The 19821-nt window shown below is 35.8% G+C and overlaps 1 protein-coding gene across 4 annotated transcripts; it reads right to left on the reverse strand.

The window, feature by feature from the left end:
* Nucleotides 1-4956: 4956 nt before the first annotated feature.
* On the reverse strand, nt 4957-19237 carry LOC128987858 (prenylated Rab acceptor protein 1). Of its 4 annotated transcripts, none has more exons than XM_054408912.1 (6): nt 18995-19237; nt 15907-15988; nt 15484-15555; nt 13354-13560; nt 9952-10151; nt 4957-5167 (listed from the first exon to the last, which is right to left on the reverse strand). In XM_054408912.1, exons 2-6 carry the CDS (start codon nt 15972-15974, stop codon nt 5064-5066), a joined length of 651 nt encoding a protein of 216 aa, XP_054264887.1. In that variant the 5' UTR covers nt 15975-15988; nt 18995-19237; the 3' UTR covers nt 4957-5063. The 4 variants fall into 4 exon arrangements, with proteins under 4 accessions (XP_054264887.1, XP_054264889.1, XP_054264890.1 ...); XM_054408914.1 differs by lacking the exon at nt 18995-19237 and adding an exon at nt 18623-18800; XM_054408915.1 differs by lacking the exon at nt 15484-15555 and having other exon boundaries at nt 18995-19176.
* Nucleotides 19238-19821: the final 584 nt, after the last annotated feature.

Consider the following 19821-nt stretch of genomic DNA (forward strand, 5'->3'; position numbering starts at 1 on the left):
TTAAATTCATCTACTGTAAGTGTAGTACATTTAAAGTGGAACCATTTACAACAAATTCCTTTACATAACAAAGCTTTACACTTTCCAACATTCTTACGACAATTTCCACAGGGATATTGTTTTTTATTTACCATTTTTTTTACGAATATAAATTTAATAAATTATACTGATAATCGGATAGATAAATTATTTTGGCTATGTGTTTTAAAAAGGATATACTATTACCACTATGATTCAAAAGAGAACCAGTGTCTTATCACTGATAAGGTTCTGGGCCTTTTGACCTAGGCTGAGCGCTAGAGGCTTATCAGTTTATGATACACCACCTAGGCAGTTGTGTGGTTATCTCTGATACCTATTGCAGTTTATTTCAGTTTACCTATTTGTGATGTTCATATTGTTGTTTATTACCAGAAAAACTTCTTTTGGTTAATTGTGTATAAAATGCAATGGTAAGTCCACTATGCTTCTAGTTGAATTCATATGTTACTTGCCTGTTCTGTATCATTATTGTTTCATACAAGTCCTTTAATAGAATTGTGGTTTTTTAATTTCTTCACTCTAAATGCTTTTTGACGCTTTTACTCAATAAACAAGTTGTTTTCCATCCTTGTTTTACTTATTTATTCACTGATAAAAGCTTGAAAATGGCATTAACACTATTAAATATTGGTATCATCTTAATCTGGAGATTCCGGCTTTTAATTTAATACCAAGTTTGTAATATATTACAATTATATCATCCCTATAATCTAAGGCTGAAAATGTGCTAGTTTTCAGCCAATTCTGAAGGTCACCAAAAAGCTGTTTATTTGAAGAGTTACGTTTTTCACCTACAACGTTTTTTACTACAATTTTTTTACCTTTGCCTACATCCATTGAGACATAAGGAAAATAAAAATGCCCCCACTGCAGAAAACCTGCAGACTTTCCATGTGAATTTCCATTTGCCTGATTGGATTTACAATAAAATGTCTCCTTAAAAATATCACATTTATTCCTTATTTAAATAGAATTAGTTTAAAGAGAACTCAGGTTTGCTGCAACAGGGAGGGTAAAAAAGTGTTTTTGTTGTAAAATGTTAATACTGTAGTTTAGAAATAAATGAATGTATTTTCCAAATTTGATCAAAATATGTTCATAAACATGCAAACTACAACAGTTGACTTATTCCCCATAAGAATAACAGGGGAATTTAAAAAATTTAAGTTTTTGGAATTTTCTCCGTAACCATTAGACGCATAATAACGCTTCAATACCTATACTAAATTATTTGTTTTTTAAGCTCTACAAAATGGTTTGGAAAGAAATTGTGAAATTTTGTGTTTTAGGGTAAAAAATGGGAAAACCTTTTTTTACCCCATAAAACCCCGTTCCCATGGTCCGATCATGTTGGTTTGTGAACTCATGCAAGTTTATCCCACCTTACACCTTTAAACCAAATTCCATAAAAATCGGACAAAAATTACTTAAGTTATCGCGCTCACGGACACGGACACACACACAAATATATATACAGGGTGTTTTTTTTTAAACTTGCATCTTTATTTATGTAAAAACCGCAATAGATAGAAATATGCAGTTTACGGGAATCATCTATTGACGTAGGGGGCCCAATTGTTTTGAATTCAACGTTACATTCACATTCCCCCCCTGTCCCCAACTTATTTTTTTAAATAGCAAGGTACCCCTTGTGACATATCAAATGAAAGAGCATGAAAAAAGAAAATGTTTGATGAAAAAAAATTGAAAATCGGTCCATAAACTTGTGAGATATTCCCCCCCTCCCCCCCCCCCCGGAGCTTAATTTTTTAAATAGCAAGGTACCCCTAGTGACTTATCAAATGAAAGAGCACGAAAAAAGAAAATGTTTGGTGAAAAAAAATTGAAAATCGGCTCATGAATTTGTGAGATAATCCCCCCCCCTTTTCCCCTACCCATAACTTTTTTTAATAGCAAGGTACCCCCCCTTGTGACATATCAAATGAAAAGTAAATTTCACCAAACATTTTCTTTTTTCATGCTCTTTCATTTGATATGTCACAAGGGGTACCTTGCGATTAAAAAAAAATTAAGTTCAGTGGAGGGGGGGAAAGTAAATGTAACGTTGAATTCAAAACAATTGGGCCCCCTACGTCAATAGATGATTCCCGTAAACTGCATATTTCTATCTATTGCGGTTTTTCCATAAATAAAGATGCAAGTTTTTAAAAAAACACCCTGTACATATACATATACAGGGTGATTGATATAAGTGTGCCAGCCGTTTTATTCGAAAACTATAAGAGATATCAAAAAAAAGTTAAAGAGTAAGTGCCTTGGATTTTTTATTAAAAAAATTTTAGTCAAGTCAAAAAAATTATTTTCGCCGCCATTTTTCCAATATGGCCGCCAATTTTGATTTTTCTTATGGAACATAAGAACAACAGCATGGAACATAAGTTTACATGTATTTTATGATGTATTCCGGGTAGAAAATGTAATTTTAAGACAATTTTATTCCTGCAATTTTTTTTATAAACCTAACCGTTTCAAATATAATAATGGTGTAAGTTGAGAAATTTTGAACAGTTTTTTGAATAAACAGCTGGCATGCTTGCTTAGGCCTTTATCGAAACTCTTTCTCATGCCGAAATTTAAAAACTTTAACCATTATTATCTTTGAAACGGTTAGGTTTATGAAAAAAATCAGAAGAATAAAATCGTCTTAAAATTACATTTTCTACCGGAATACAGTACATCATAAAATACAGGTTGTTCCATAAGAAAAATCAAAGTTGGCGGCCATATTGGAAAAATGGCGGCTAAAATAATTTTTTCGACTTGACTACAATTTTTTTAATAAAAAATCCAAGGCACTTACCATTAAACTTTTTTTTATATCTCTTATAGTTTTCAAATAAAACGGCTGGCACACTTAAATCAATCACCCTGTATATATAAATTTTATCGAATGGTGTTTTTGGCCTCTGGGGACATCAAAATGAAAAAGTAAATCGGTCCCGGGCATAGGTCTTACTATGCCACCTACGGTAATAGCTACTTCCCTATAGGGAAATTCGCAAAAAATTGTGTTAATAAAAATATTCTGCAACTTCTAAAATATAAAGTGCATTTTTGATTTGGGGCTGTACATTTCTTGTATATAAATTTATGTTTATTACATTATTACTCAACTTATTTACTTACCTCATACCTAAAAACTTAAAAACTGATAAGAAACACCATTTTGCACGATGTATATCAAAAGAAAATGTATAAAACCCAAAAAACGGGCAGCAATTTTGAAAAATTACCGCCATTTTGGATTATAGCAACTTTGGTCGGTGCTTCCCCATCTTATTTGCATTGCCTAACCTTAAACTACATTCCCACCAAAGGGCATGCTCTTATCACAATTTGCAGTTTTCTTATGGGTTTTTTACTTTAGCTCCCCCACTATTAATAAAATTACAAAATTAGAAACAAACTTTGATGGTAAATAAATTAAATGAATTGGAAACTAAAATTGATTACATGGAAACTAAATTTAACAATAAATTCAAGCTATTGGAACAAAGATATCCTCACAGGAAAACACAATTACTTTGAATAATCCAGAATCACAACTACCATACATGCCTACTGTAGATCCCAAAATTATAAAAGACAGCCTACCGGAATTTCACGGGAGGAGGATGGAGGAATTTTCCACAGCGTTTCTAGCTATGTGCAAGTATTTGTTAAAACGTGCGTGAATACCGTGGGAAATATATCTGCAGATTGTTGATTGGTTGAGGGGTTCGGCAGGTACTTGGTGGCAAAACATTAAGGGTCTAGAATGGGATGGATTCAAACAATAGTTTATGCAGAGATTTAATTCAGAGGCTGTCAAAGCATTAATCACTAAGAAATTCTTGACAGATATTCAGCCAAGTGGCATGAGAGCTGGGGCATTTGTTACTCAAAAGTTTAGTTTGTTGTTTTGTTTTGCATTGAACACAAGCTCATTTTTCTTCTGTTAAACATTAATCTAGCATTTTGCCGTTTCTGAATTTAATTCACCACTGAAATCGTCCGAGATATCACAATTAGTCGTGGATTGTGTACAGTGACAGCTACAAATTGATTATGACAGAAAGTGATTGATTATAAAGTATTGAAGAATATCTTGTTAGCCTATATCTATAATAAAAATCTATATTAAAACTATTTAAAATGTAAATTATCTAAAGTATATATTTGTTTCCTTTCACACTGGAACAATGACAATAGTGGTGGATAAGCAACTATAGCTTGTCTCCTCTCAGTATCTCAGATTTCCTAACCCTTACAAAAAGGAAGCTGCTGACAATCTTCCCAATTTGAGTTTGAGATCTGAGGGCGTGGATACACACAAAATATTTCTAAAAAAACAAATTAAAAAAAAATGGTGGATATGCTACTATAGCTTGTCACCAATTCTCGGCACCTCAGAGTTCCTAACCTAAGAGGAAGATGCTGACAAACTTCCTGATTCGAGTTTGAGATCTCTAGATGGACATGAAACCTGCAGCTAAGCACCAGACTGTAACTACTAATAAAATGTTGAATATAGCCAGTAATTTAATATTAGATAGCTTTTGGGCAATAGAGTATAAATGGTATCTGAGGGGAAAGCAGTCTGTATCAACTGCAATCTGGCAGGTAGAGACGAGAGGGTTGATGAGCCACGGACTTAATCCCAGATATCTGTTCATAATGTGCAAGAGAGCATTTTGGCAGGTGGTATTTTAGGTGATCCAACTTTTTAAGGTCATTAGTACTTCTGCCAGCAGCTCTCAGGAAAGTTTTGCTTGGACTCTTCACTGCTTGATTGATATCAAATGATGTATTGCACACTACCCAGCTGGGGGCAAACTATTGGAGCTTCACTGGTGTCTGAGAACGGGTCTTTTGACTAAAATAATGTTAGGATGAGCAATTAAAATTCTCATAAAACAGAATAAAAACATTTTTATTTAGAATGTTACAACAAAAATCAATTTAGGAAATAGCGTCTTTATTGCTTTTGGTCCCAAAATATCTTTCCATACAGTTTAGGTTTAAATCTGTTCCGTAACACCTTCAAACATTTCATCTTGATCAGAAGCCAACGCTGAAATATTGAAAAATGCTGCATGGAGGGTTGTGAAAAACAGTGATGCTCCTGAAACAAACAATTTATGAAGAAACCTTATAATATTTCATAAATCTCAAAAACTTGACATACTTAAGTAACTGTTGGAGAGGTAATTTTAGTATACAATAGAATCCTTGATGCCGGTTTTTCAATATAGCATTCTAGATTTGGCCCGGACACAACTGCTGCACTCAGTAACTTTCTTAGAAAATTAACTTCCTTAGAACTTTCTTGGTTTTTAACTGAGGAGAAAAAAAATGAAATCTCTGCCTCATATACAGATCTGAAAGCAGCTTACCCCAAAGTCTAAAAGCAGGGGTCTCCAAACTTTTTTCCTCGAAGGCCACATTGTAAATTTTTTTTGGGAAGGCAGGCACAAAGTAAACCCACAAACTCGCTAACCAGAATTCCAGATTGGCTAAGCCTGATAAAAACATAGTATTACATATATATTTTCCAAATACTTTAAAATTTACCCTAAGAACTTTTAAGTCAATTGTAATGGTGATAAGAAAGCTTCCCAATACATGAGTTTACAACAAGTGTGAATCGTAAGAACAATAATATTTCGTGAGGGCATTAGCCTCTTAAAATGTCAGCTTATTTAAGGTTGCAGTGCAGTTTATATTCATGATGTATGGGATTGATTTAAATGTCAACCTAACTCGGCATATCTGTATAGGCCAATACATGTTTCCAGCTGATTTTCCCCTTTTGAACAAAAATTGCAAGTGAGAGACATGAACTAGATATAATCGTACTGCATTTTTTTAACGAGGTAGCCAGCCAACATCCAGGAACTGTACGTGAATTTTGTTGAACTGGAAAATACAGTGTGAAAATACACTTGAATTTAGCATGGGCCGAGAGTTCCGTCAAAATCTTATCGCCGAGCCTCCATTAATTGACGGTGTTCCATTTGTGACGAGTGTTGCAGTGATCACTCAATTGCTGAAACCCCAAGATAAGGCGACGAGTTTTACCGCCAACGCGGGAGACGATCATGGAATCGCTTAACCAAGTGATGTAGTTTGGTCATAAGTATTGCCACAATCGCGGTAGACAATCAGAGTATTGCTGGAACCGCAAGATATGGCAAGGAGTGTTGCCACGATCGTGGGAAACTATCATGGTATAACCGACACTACCAGAACACAGGTGTATACACAATCGCTGGAGAAGATCATTGGTGTTTGCTGACAAAACAACTTTGTTTCATTAGCCTTTGCTGGCTTTCTGCGGCCCGGACAAAAATCTGCTCGCGGACCACCAAAGGTTGGAGACCCCTGGTCTAAAGAAAAGGTCTCTTGGGAGAGCTTTGTAACATCATATTGCTTGCCACAGAGCTCATCTCATTTCTGTTAAATATGTTAACTATCTTTTGTCTACCACCTCCCACTATGAAGATTCTTTATCCAAATAACATTGCCTGGCATACCAGCGCAAAGAAACACATCAGGCAGATATGACACTAAATATTGACCTAGAAACCCTATAAGAATATTGTAGTAATTGATAGATTTCATACTAACGAGGTAAAACAATGGGTTATATAAATGAATTCATAACAGACTAATATTAACATGAATTTATCACTTACATGAGTATTTTCACATTGAATTAACTGTTAGAAATCAGAAATAACACTAATTGAATTGTATTTCATATTTTATTTATCAAAGCTTACAAACTCGAACCGAATTAACTTGACTCTCCATTGTCAATTTCTTGCTTGTTGTTTTTTTTACATCCAGGCTTTTCAACAATTGCTTTTTATTAGTTTCAGTCCAGGCTTTGGTTTACTATCACAGCCAACTAAATTAAGCGTATACATTTATATGCATTAAAATTATTGTTGTCCATTTATTTTAAATTCATAACATTAACAATCTTCAAAGGAACGTCGAACATTCCACATGTGTTCTTAAAAATTGCATTGATTGCGCACGCCCTGTCAGCTATCGAGTGTTGACTGTCGAGTTAGTGAGGTTTTACTGTATAAAAAAATATTTAATCATGTTTTACATATGATTTTACTCAACTCATTTTCCCTCTACAATAAGCACATGGAGCCAAGGCTATCTATGTACGACTTCAGGCTGCAGGTCATCATAGCGCTTGCCACCTGAAATTGTCGATTGACCAGCGCAAAAGAGAGCAAAACAAGACGACCACCAGATAATTAATAAAGAGCGACCAATGTGAACAGAACAACCAAATATAAGGGAAGGATAAATGAAAATGATCTGAAAACACTTATGACACTTGCCTAGATGAACCAGGATTGTGTATCAGAAGTTCCATGATTTACTGTGAGGGAAATAAACAATGGTTGGGAGGGAGTAGGAGCTGTATATAGTTGTAAATATTAGTTATAGTGCTATTTAACATTTTAGTGTAAAAACAGGGTTTGTGAGACCAGAAATAGTATTTTTGGTAGTAGTATGAGTATTTTCCTCGCAGTGCCTACAGACCTCAATACGCAGGCTGGCCTGATCACCAGTGAAAATTTTGAACTCCATTTTTGTTGGGAAAAAACTGGTAGAAACATAGTTTGTAACCTGGATTCTTACTTCTGGAAACAAAAGGTAAGATGTTATGTAAAAAGATTTCAGGCCCTAGAGTGCACCTACTGTCATTTTTACCGTACTCAATGTGTAGACATGTTCAAAACAAAGATGTAAGTAAATTTTTTAACCTCCAATCATTTTAGCAAATTTAAAATTATATTTAACCATAGTCTAAAGAAAAAAAAGGGAAAGATACTGTAAACAAATAAGTTTTTTTATTTCCAAAAAATAGGTTTAACCTTCTAAGGGCTTAATAAACCAAACAGAAATTATCTCCCTGACGGGGTATGGCCCTAGAGGGAACCATTCCGGCATTCACCTGAAGTGAGGTAAGAAACAATACAAACTTACCTCGGAATGGCCAGTCTCAGACCTCCCAAATGTAAAGTGACATGTTAACATGATGTTACCTCACTCTTAATACATAACAAGTTACTAAATGTTAAATTACATACTATACGATAATTAGTATATGATACTTAAAACTAGATTAGGTTCTAAGCAATAGTAATTAGTAAGAACTTCTTCATGTTCTTCTGATTCGTCCACTGTTCATCTTATTTTGCAACTCTTGAGTTTTTTGGCTTCTGTTACTCCTGGTACTTCTTGTCTGTTATTAGTACACTCCTTTCATAGTTACTGGTAGTTAATTGAAGTTGACTTTCTTCAGTTTGTATCCACCTTGTTTACCTCCGCTTCCTTCGATTCTCTGATAAGTTCTTTCTTCTGTGTTGTTTATAACTGTTCCTTGTCAAAACTCAATTTTATTTCTCATTTTTTCTTTGGACCCATGAAGGTATTTATTTCATGAAAACTTGATCAACTTTGCAAACTTGTTGAATTCTTTGATTGTACTGTATTCTTTTTATCTTAGATTGATTTCTATGATAATTGAATATAACTACCTTCAAGTTATTATTTTCTACTGCATAATCTCATCTTACTTTTGGTTTATTACTAAGTAAATTTTTCTTTCTAAGATTTTCCCAAGGTCTTAAAACAGCACCAACATTTTGTGTCAATGATTGAATATTTTAATACAAATTGTTTCCTAAGAAACACAATAAATTGCTTTCTGACAATTAATTATTGTAATGTGTTTATGTAGTAATAAATGGCCACTTGTACTTGTAATGAATGTTATATGCAGAGTGAAAAAAGTTCTGGGGCAGCTAAATACCTATTTTAAAAATAATAAACATAGAGCTACAAAACTTAGTACAAAGTTACTGGGCATTCAAATCATTTTAACACATTATTCAGTGATACTCTACCTCTTCAGGGGGACGCCCTGCTAAAAGTCAGAAGAGAACCCAAAAGATTCGAAAACCCAGACTAAGATAAATTCTACTTAATTTAGAATCTAGTACTTCCTACATGCTATAACAGTAGAGCCTTGATAGTTTGACACTTGACGGGTTTACCAAGGTAAAAATCTATAGCCTTCTTATAGTTATTGTGCACGCAAAATTCAATACTATAACTACCAACCCCATTCATTTAAATTTTTTCCCTAATGTCCACAGAGAAAATCAGTTGAATATTACAAACTATTTCATACATTAAGAATATAAAGGATGTACAGTAGAGATGTAAGTTGATAGGTTTGTTTTTGTCAAGTTTTATACTATACTTTATATTTGTTTTTTTTTATCTCATGTATTAAGTACGTATTCCCTGTGTTAATGTCCAATATACTCCCTATAGTTGGAAATTTCGATGGTTTGACAACCTCTTATTCCAACTAATGTCAAACTATCAAGGTTCTACTGTTTTTTTTTCAAACAACCAGGCCTTCACAAACTTTTAAATTTTGTCGTTGAGACATTATTTGAACTGACTGACAATGTATAAAATAACTATACCTATCTCCTTATATAATATCTCCTTATAAAATACAACCAGTGAAATGTTTTATTGATTTCTAAACTATTTCTGGTAACATAATTATGAACATTTGAGTTTAATGTAAGATTAAAATGATTTTCTTTGGTATAGACAAGATATTCCAGAGCATACTGATAGATAGCTGGGGCCCTATTTTTGAAATGGTTGGGAGTTGAGACAATCGTCAACCCTCAACTCAACCAACAAAAGGATTTGATATTTTTTAAATCCAACAGTTAAGAAGTGAGTGATTGGAAACTTGTAGCTTTATTTTTTCATGGACAGATTTCTAAAAAACAAAACAAAACCAAAACATTGACAGATTACTACTTTAAATCCTTTAGTTACACTCACCTAAGACCCAAAACATAGCAGAACCAGCTCCGACTAGAATGTAGACAGGTATGGAACATCCAGCGACCAGTGCATATTGCTGCTCCAAGGACAGTGTGTGACCAAACAGCACCAGTGGCTGCTGAGCATTGCGCCGACTGAGAGAGTAACACGCGCCGAGACTGGCACACACGGCGAGTAGTAGTAGTGGCGTTGTGATACTGAGGACAAACATAATATTTGTTTCAATAATTTACTTTTTTCCTTTCTTTAATTTAGTGACAAGGAAAGAGTACAAAACAGTGTCGTAATCTATCTGTGCTATCTTCTAATATAATGTAAAAGCTGTGAATTACCTGTATATGAAAATCATTGTCAAACCTTGGAAGATGTGATAGAATCAAGCTGGCAAAAATATGGGCGAATGTTTGAGAAGCATTAAAGTGATCATCACAGTAAGCTTTAATTCAGATTATTGATGGATTGCTGTTACGCATCCGAAATGTAAACCAGTACCGTAGCTATTTTAGTTTCTTGATCAGCACAATCATCTCCCAAAGACCAGGACTTCTACTTTGACTGTGAAAGCCTACCGTTTAGTTTAAGTAAATAATCATTGTATAGATGTTCACATTGCTGGCAAGGCCAAGACCCTTCTAGGGTATTGATGGCCATTGGAGTAAGAGTAATAAGTAAGTAAGATGTTCACATTATAGGCCTAGTCAGTTTAGATTTTTGTACAAATAAATCCAAACATGTTGTTGTTGCAATGTATTCTGTTTTGAGGTTTCTAAAAAATACAATGTCGGTTATTACTCTCAACAGTTTGTAGTCAATGGTTCAATATATTCTTGGTTTGATGGCAAGGCTATGGTTAAACTAATATTAATTCATTCAAAAGGTTGATTATAAATTAATTAACTCTTAGCAGTCGAAAGGCCACTACAAGTACAAGTGGCCACGAGATCCGTAACGTGTCAAGTTGTAATATATCATCATCTTCGTCGACTTATGTTAAATCCCGTATAGTATCGGAAGTTAGGTCTCTATTAGAGGTATTTTAAAATCATTAATATCAATTAGTGAAAAATTAAAAGGCTTTAAAAGGACTATTGCACAACACAAGCTGATAACTCACTTAGAAAACGTGATACAGTCGATTCGAGTCTAACCTTGTTAGTACGAACCTCGGTAAAACAAATTCCTCGATAAGGCGTATTTATCAAAATCCCCGTGAAAGTTTCATAATGGTCAATGCTAAAAACACCTCTGTACAACGTAGTAATTAGGTTAAAAACCTTCATGACAAATTTGTGACATGGGCTAGAGCTGATTAACCTCTATACAACGAATATTCTTATAATATTCTACACAAAACCCTCTACAGGACGGAATGCGACCTCTATAAGACAAATTTCTCAAGATCTCAACCATAGTACAGTAGACTCCCTCTAATTCGGCTTCGGTTCGATCGGCCGCCGAACAGTCCGGCCCGGTCTCAGGGGGACAAGTCATATCGTCACGGGCGAATGACCTTTGACAGGACTCAACTTGAATGTTTAGTTTCCGGCCATAGAAGTAAACAATTCATGTCAGTTCCTCTACCTCTTGAAATTCGTCTTATAGAGGTTCGACTTTAATTTATAAGCTCACTAGCTGGCCCGACAGACGTCGTCCTGTCCTAATGTGGTTTTATGTCAATGCTCGTTCATTTTCAAGATGAGCTCGTTCGCATGGCCCAATAATTACGTCCTGGTTGAAGTTACTACGCTTACTGAACTTTAGGTTGGAACTCGTTCGCTGCGCTAACTCGCCTCCAGGTTTCAAATTAGCTGTTGTCGTAACTTAAAAAAAATAAAAGTACTGCACCCTGTTGGTGAACCTATTAACTTTTTAATGCTATTGAACATCACATAATGAAATTGTTTAGTTGAACCAGCTGTTAAGATTATTTAATTCCATTTAAATATGAGTACTATAAGGTTAACATGGGAAACTCCAGAGCCACTGGGGCGGAGCCCTTTTGACGGATCTGCACCAAACTTCACACAAACCATCCTTGAATAATTCTTAATAATGCCTGAATGTTTCATTACAATCTGTCGAGCGGTTTCGGAGTCCATAAAGGACAAACAAACAAACAAACATACATTGGATTTTATATATATACTAGCTGAACCCGGCAGACGTTGTCTTGCCTTTGACTATTTATAATCCCGCGGGCTTTGCCCCGTTTTACTTCTTAATTTTCAAGATGAACTCGTTCGCATGGCTCAATCACGTCCTGAATGAAGTTTGTTCGCTACGCTCACTCACCTTTAGGTTGGAGCTCGTTCGCTATGCTCACTCACCTTTAGGTTGGAGCTCGTTCGCTGCGCTCACTTGCCTTCAGGTTAGCTCGTTCGCTACGCTCACTTGCCTTCAGGTTAGCTCGTTCGCTACGCTAACTCGCCTCCAGGTTGAAGTTCGTTCGCTACGCTCACTCACCTTTTGGTTGCAAATTAGCTGTTGTCATAAATGTAAAAGAAATAATAGTGCTGCACCCTGTTGGTAATCCATGTAACTTTAATGCTATTGAACATCATAGAACAGAACCAACTTGTTTAATTGAAACAGCTGTTAAGATTCATTAATTCCATTTCTCATAAGGTTAACATGGGAAACTCTAGAGCCACTGGGGCGGAGCCGATTGGACGGATCACGAAATTGATGGTGTATAAACCTATTCCATGACATTCTACACGTATGTACCAAGTTTCGTGGCAATCGGTTCAGCGGTGTCTGAGTTTATCACTGCCAAACAAACAAACAAACAAATATATATACAAACATCCTCTTTTATACTTATAGATATATAGATTAAAACAATGGCTTGTCGTTGAATTCAGATAGTTCCGATGGTTGTCGAGGGAGTGCAGTACCTCCCAAGCAAAGAGAATCGAAAACAATGCTAAAAATTATGAAGAGAAACAGGGGGCCACTATGGGGTGGACAGCCGAGCTGAACAGTAATCGCGTAGAGGGCTACTACGCGGGGTCGGCCCGAGCTGAGGGGTTACCTTCAGCACTGACAATATTGTGTCATTAAACAAAATGACAGGGCTACTAAGTGTGGCCTTCCCGGTCTATGGGGAAGGAAAAGAGAATGATAAATAAGGACCGCAAAGGGTTTAAGTTATCACTTGAGAACATTTTGTTCCCTTTTTACAGACATTCCCATTGAAAATAAATACTAATGAAGTAGGCCGAGCAATATTAGATTTAAAATAACAATATTCCAGTGTCCCGAAAAGGGTTACCACACTAATCTGTAGTTACCTTCCTACAACCTACAGTAAATTTATAACTATTGTTGTGGAACTCACAATCTATCACAAAATTCTTATTTCAACATAACCTTAAGCCGAAACAGCAACATACTTACAGGCAGTATAGAGTGAGCACAAACACAATGACAACGTAGTTGCTAAGGAAGTAGGCCGCATTTTTCATGATTCGCCTCGTAAGCAGTGGCACTCCAGCGGGCGCTTTGAAGTTGGCTGTGTTGAAAAACGTTGACCAAGGTCGAAGGTTCTGATAACACTGACTCAACCATGCCTTGACACTCAGAGTTTGTGGTAGATGAAATCCACTAAAAACGGAAAATATGTTTAAAAACTGCGTTAAAAGCGTAAACATGTATGTACGTTCAACAAACTAATTTTTTCCTTTTTCCGTTCAGTGGCGTATTTAGGGGGGGGTTTTAGGGGTTTGAACCCCCCACTTGACCTTAAAAAGGGATTTGTTTACAATAACAATTTATTTTCTTCAATTAAATTGTTTTTTTATATGTCTCTAAATAACCTAAATACCCCCACTGCAGCAAACCTGCAGACTAAGTGAATTTTCATTTGCCTGAATTGATTTTAAATTAAATCTATTTGAATTACACTAGGTTTATAAACAATAAATATTTAAATATTTATTCATTTTTGCTATTTATTCATTATTTATTTATTTATTCATTTATTTATTTATTTATACAATTTATTCATAAAATGCAAGATCACCCCCCAGACCACCGTGTAACCACACCCCCCTCACCTCGGGTCATCCTAGTTAAGACTTTTGTTTACTCCAGTAACTAGCAAGCTGATACAACATAACCTACTTCACAAAAGCCTTTTCACAAAACGTGAACCAATGAAGAGTTAACTATACTTCGTTCACAAAATTTTAGCGGTTTTAGGGGAAGAAATCTATCCCCTCCACTTGACAACATCTATCGTAAAACAACAGCTCAATAGCTGAGGTTAGCCAAAACGTAAATCAGCTCCAACAAATTATGCATTAAGCAAAAAAAGTGGTGGGAGTATAGTTCATAGTTCAACATAATAGTAGTACAGTACCAATATAGTAGGCTACATATAAATTAAAATTACATATAGGCCTACGGCCTACATAACATTAGGCCTATTTGTCTTTGTCAAAAATGATTGCTTGAAAATAAAACTGTATGGTTAGATGGTTGCCCACACTGTATTAGCAATAATAAAATTTTGATTCTGATGTTGAGTAACAGCAAATCATAATATGTGTAACGTAGTTTTACATTTAGATTATGAGTTTAAATTAATTAATTATTTTTTACACAAATCATTAAACCACCCTGGTGTATAAATTAAAAAATACAAAAGTAAATTTCATTTACATCCATACACCAGCTACACACTGTAGAAAAAGACTTTGAGGTCTTTCAAAAAAAATCCATGTATAGCCACACAAAGCATAAGCTTTTAAATATTCACAGAAACCAAACACAATTTGATAACCCTTGAACATAAACATTTGTACAAGAAATATAAACAAAAGAAATTCAAACTCTTTAGCACAAGATTAATTAGTTCTAGGTCAAAAGAGGGAGATAAAGAGAAATGGACTCCAATATAAAAATTGCAAACGTTAAGGACATAATTGCAAGATAAACATTGGTTATAAAATTAAAGGTATCAACAGCAGAAAATATTTAACCAAGCTGGAAAACGTCATTTTCTATTTTGAGAGTTTAAATTAAACAATCGGAATTTGTGTTATATGAGTTGGTGCAACTAAACATTTTGCAGGATATTGATTTCATCTCAATAAAACAGACATTATAGCAAATTAGGCCTTTACAAATTGTAAAAGAAACTAGCAAATTAGGCCTTTACAAATTGTAAAAGAAACAAGAACAGCACAATATGATAGCTTATAAAGCGAATATTTCCCGGGAAAATGAACGACTGCCTGGCTGGTGGTTATGAGGAAAGCTTGAAAAGAAGAAAACCCATTGGGTGTAAAGGTAGGCCACTAGAAATAGCACACAATCTGTTGTTTTCAATAAAGACCTTAAATGGGAGGATAACATTTTGTTGCAGTACAGTGTAGAAAAGAGAGTAGTTACATTTTGAACATATTTTATGAGGCATAAAAGCCTTACTGTGCCGTGTCTTAGAAGTTAGAACTATATCTCACTATTTATACAGTCTATCAATCACTAAGCACCCCTCACACTCTATATTGTAAAAAGACTCACCCTTCGTCACCCAAAGCTTCCGTTGTCGGAGACTCAAGACTTTTCCACAGTTTTATTAACTGTGCTTCGAAACTGAAATATTTGGTCATTGTATGGACTTTAGAGCTGTATTTAAGGTGATACAGTATGTTATGCTATAAAATCAACCAGTTGTCCAAAAACAATGAAAATTGTTTCCTAAGTAAAACTTCTTTCAGTTAACTTACCACCTTTTATCAGCAAAAATGTAGTAGGCCTACATAAATAGTTGAAGACTATTTATTTAAGGCCTGTAAGTTTAAGGTTATCAAGGAATTTGTTAACTATGAGGCAACAGAGCCTTTAAAATTATATATTGAAGCTTGTTAGTTGTGAATAAATAGATATTCAATTTAAACCAAATAAAAGAGCTGTTATTTCGATCGTAGATTAATTGCGCTTTACCTTGCAAGAGATTTCTCCTGGGTTGGTGGGGACATTGTCCCACTGACATTGATTTCTACATCCGCCATTACAACATTCAAGCCTGAAAAATATGCAACAGTATTAACTTATAATATAACAGTATGATGCTGTAAATAGGATCTCCTAGAAATTGACGATACTTTTTTAAACATTCTATTCAAGTTGACTGAGTGAATAATAGAGCTTATCCTAGGGTCATCCAGAAAGTAAAGAACGAGAATACGCATGGCGCGCTGCGATCATCCCCCACTACTGTGATTATGTGCGCGGCCGCTTGCCTTGCCTTTCAAAACTCACCTCACATCAGGCTACTTGTTTTCACAGCGTTTTAAAATGACGGCACTAATCGAAAAACCCCACCAAATGTGAAGTAGGGAGTGTAATCTTTTTGAATGTTCAAATTGTTACTCCTATTGAAATTTATAGGCGAACTAGCAAACCCGTCGTGGCTTCACTTGTGAAAATTTGAATTCAAAAGTTATATGTTCAACCTGAGTAGGGTTTACACTTCTTAATTTTTAGTTCACTTAACTATTAAAAATCTGTTATGCAGACACAAGCCAAAAAAAACAGTGGTAGGCCTTGGGTACAATTAAGAAAAGTCATGCAACTCTATAAGAAGCTTTGTATGGAAATTTGGCCTAATTTCAATAAATGGAGTAGGGATAAATTTGGGCTGTTGCACTAGAAAGTCAATAAGTTTAGATTGTTAACACAGTAACAATGGGGCCTACTGCATGGATATCGAGGGTCTTAAAACTGTGTAGGCGAGAGTTAAGAAGTCCTCTGAGCCAGAGCGAATGCAGGTGCACCACCCTCTCTAAGCACGGGGGAGTGACATTTCACAAGGTGAATCATGTTGAATACTTCTCACATCGACAACAGATGAGTAATACAGTGACAATCGCTTGAGTTGCTTCAGTGCACCACAAGTATTCTTACGGTGAGGGTGTTTTGCAATTTACTATTATGGAAGACTTTAGGAAACGTGGGGCAACAATTCACAGTGCGGAGAGAAACTTAAATCGGAGAGTGGTTGAAGTTTGATAAAGAATGCAGTGGCAGAGCTTTATCAGTTTCGATCGAAAAAGCGACAGAACGTGCGGTAAAGTATTGCAAGGGTCGAAAAAAACTATTGTAGGCCCTATATGTTCCGAAAGCGGGAAAATTAACTCCCGATGAGAAACTAAACAAGCCAGGGAAAAAACGCAAAAGAGCAGACCGTCACAAAGTGCAGGTAGACGGTATTTTATCTCACCACTTTATTGAGATAAAATATCAAACACTTAGCATTTTTGTTACAAAAACAATTGCTTCCGAATGAAAATTCCAATGATAGGCCTATATGCCTGAATTAGAAATTTTAAACATCCCATAATAAACTGTATTGAACTGTATACAAACTGTGTAGGCTATATAAACTAAAAAAATACAATTGTGATACAGTACATCATACGCTCGATATGTCGAACGATCAACAACAATATGCTAAAACCTTACTTAATAAATCAAGCGATAAATAATTTCGATCTATAGGATTGCCACGATCAAATTTTACAAATGTTTACAACAGCTGATTTTTACTCCCTACGGACTAAAAACTATTAATCAATAATCAATCAATAATCAATCGTTGAGATGGGGACGCCACCTAGGTGCGTATTTTAACCCAAATATGAGTGAAGGATGAGTGTAGAATGGTGTGTGATGACCTGTGTAGCTTTGTTACTGACTAATATCAGCGGTTTCATTAGTCAGGATCATTTATTTATTATAGGCTAAGCGGCCGTTTTTGCTGCAGTATGACAAACATTTATGTTTGTATACAACTGAAATGTAAAGACGACTTAAACTTGTCCATTTTTGATTTTAACGCTGTGGATGTGAGCCCTGACCGACTGCCGCGTGGAACATGAGTATGCGTCGAGCCGTCATGTAGCAAAGCGCAGCTGCATTTTTAGAATAGGCCAGGGCTCAGGGGACTTCTTAACTCTCGCCTACAGTATGTATTATGCTGGTGTACATAAGTCTGGCCAATTCAGACCAGAGGCAGGGATAATAGGCCTAATATCTAAAAAGACTACTCACTGACACAGAATAGCCAACCTTCTTGCTTGTGCAAAGGAATGGTTCAACCGGAACTTGTCTGAAATAAATGACGACAAGACTCCAACATTGCTGTATAGGCCTACACTTAAGCCAAACCACAGGTGAAGAAGCCATCAAACTCCTGGGCTTCTAGATTCACTTCATTAAGTTTAGTTGGAAACACCACATTAGCAAGGTAGTCAAGCATGCCAGTTAGTTTAATCCCCAGAAACTGGTGTTGGTTATCTCTAAACCGTATATTTTAGTCACAGTGTAAGTTAGGCCTAGGCCTACCATGTTCTTTTGAAAGCCATGTAAGCTGTGGCATCACACTCTGGGGCCATACAGCTGCAGCACACGACATCCTTGCTCCTTCCGAAGATGGCTTTGAGAGTGATTAATATTGTGACCACTGTAAGTTAGGCCTAGGCCTATCTTTAAGGTTCTGACAGTCTATAGCCAGTACATCCTTAATAGCATGGTATTACTTTTACAAAGTTCAGACAAACTTGCTCAATGTGAGGACCAACACTCGTACCAAACATGATGGCCATCTCCTTGACCTGCCCAAATGCGGACTTGGTTGAACTCAAAATGGTTAACTTACATCTTTTAGATCTACAACACACTCCCAGTTGAAGAGTGCAAGTTTGATATTAGGGCCTTTAAAGATTCACTGAAGGACTACTTGGTAGGCAGACCTCTTTACCTATTCATTAGAAAAGTTTTTAAAAATTAAGTGAACTGGACGAAACCACTTTTTGGCAACCCTTCACCATCGTAGCTTAGTTTTAGTTAGGCCTAACCTAAATGTTGTTAATAAATTTGTAAAGGTGGCACAATCTGTTCTAGCTTTTTGTCAGTCACCTGCAGTAAGGTGCGGTACACATTTAACTTAATCAACAGGACTTTCCAAGCTACTAATATTCACCTAGGTTACTTTCTAAACTATGTTATCCGAGAAAACTAAACCAAATACCTGATACAGTAAATCTTGATCAAATTAATGAAGTAAAAGATACAAACTGTGTCCACTTTGAATGTTATTTTCGGTTTGTTACTTTGTTGTTTAGCCACAAGCCAGTGAAGCCAACAACCAACAACAACTCACGACAGCACGTAAACATAAACACAGCGGACAGCGACAGCGCACAACGCACAGCACAGCACATAATCGACCCCAGCTGTGATTGACATTGGCTTTTTTTTACAAACGACAAAAGACAAGGACAAGACGAAGACGACCGGGTCGGGTAAAGGTCGATTCACACCATATCGTTCAGTCACAGTTCCGTTACAGTCCAGTAACAATTCAGTCTCAGTTGCATTGCATCTGCATCTGCATCCGCAATTTTTCAGTCAATAGTCCGTCCGTCTGTCCGTCAGTTGGTTTCAGTGGTTAGGGTTCACTTACTCTACGAATCATTGACACAATGAGCCTCCAAATATGTAATTCTTAAAACTCATGGCTCACTTACTCTACAAATCATAGTCTATACGAGCTTCGTAAATAATATTGAAGGTTCACTTGCACTACAGGCTCGTATACTATACGAGCCGATCAAAAATATCAAATAAATGAAGAGGGTTCACTTACTCTACAGATCATAGTGCCTATGAGCCAAGCGTATGAATTCTTGAATAATTCAGGAATAAGCTCGTATACGGCTCACTTACTCTACAGTTCATTGGCACAATGATCTGTAGAGTAAGTGAACCCTCTACAAATATTAGAAGGCTCACTTACTCTACGGTTCATTTAGCTACTCGTCGCGCGGTTTGCAGCGCATCGTTGCAGGCGTGTAT

This window comes from Macrosteles quadrilineatus, unplaced genomic scaffold (genome assembly GCF_028750875.1).
Source record: "Macrosteles quadrilineatus isolate MER2022 unplaced genomic scaffold, UCM_ALF_1.0 Scaffold_2__2_contigs__length_208266976, whole genome shotgun sequence".
Lineage (NCBI taxonomy): Eukaryota > Metazoa > Arthropoda > Insecta > Hemiptera > Cicadellidae > Macrosteles > Macrosteles quadrilineatus.

Coding starts and splice junctions, on each gene's coding strand:
- LOC128987858 (XM_054408912.1), bottom strand. CDS start 15,974: ATGGCGGATGTAGAAATCAATGTCAGTGGGACAATGTCCCCACCAACC. Junction 13,561..15,483: donor GAAGCTTTGGGTGACGAAGG/GTGAGTCTTTTT, acceptor TTCCGTTTTTAG/TGGATTTCATCTACCACAAA. Junction 5,168..9,951: donor TGCTATGTTTTGGGTCTTAG/GTGAGTGTAACT, acceptor TGTTTGTTTCAG/GAGCATCACTGTTTTTCACA.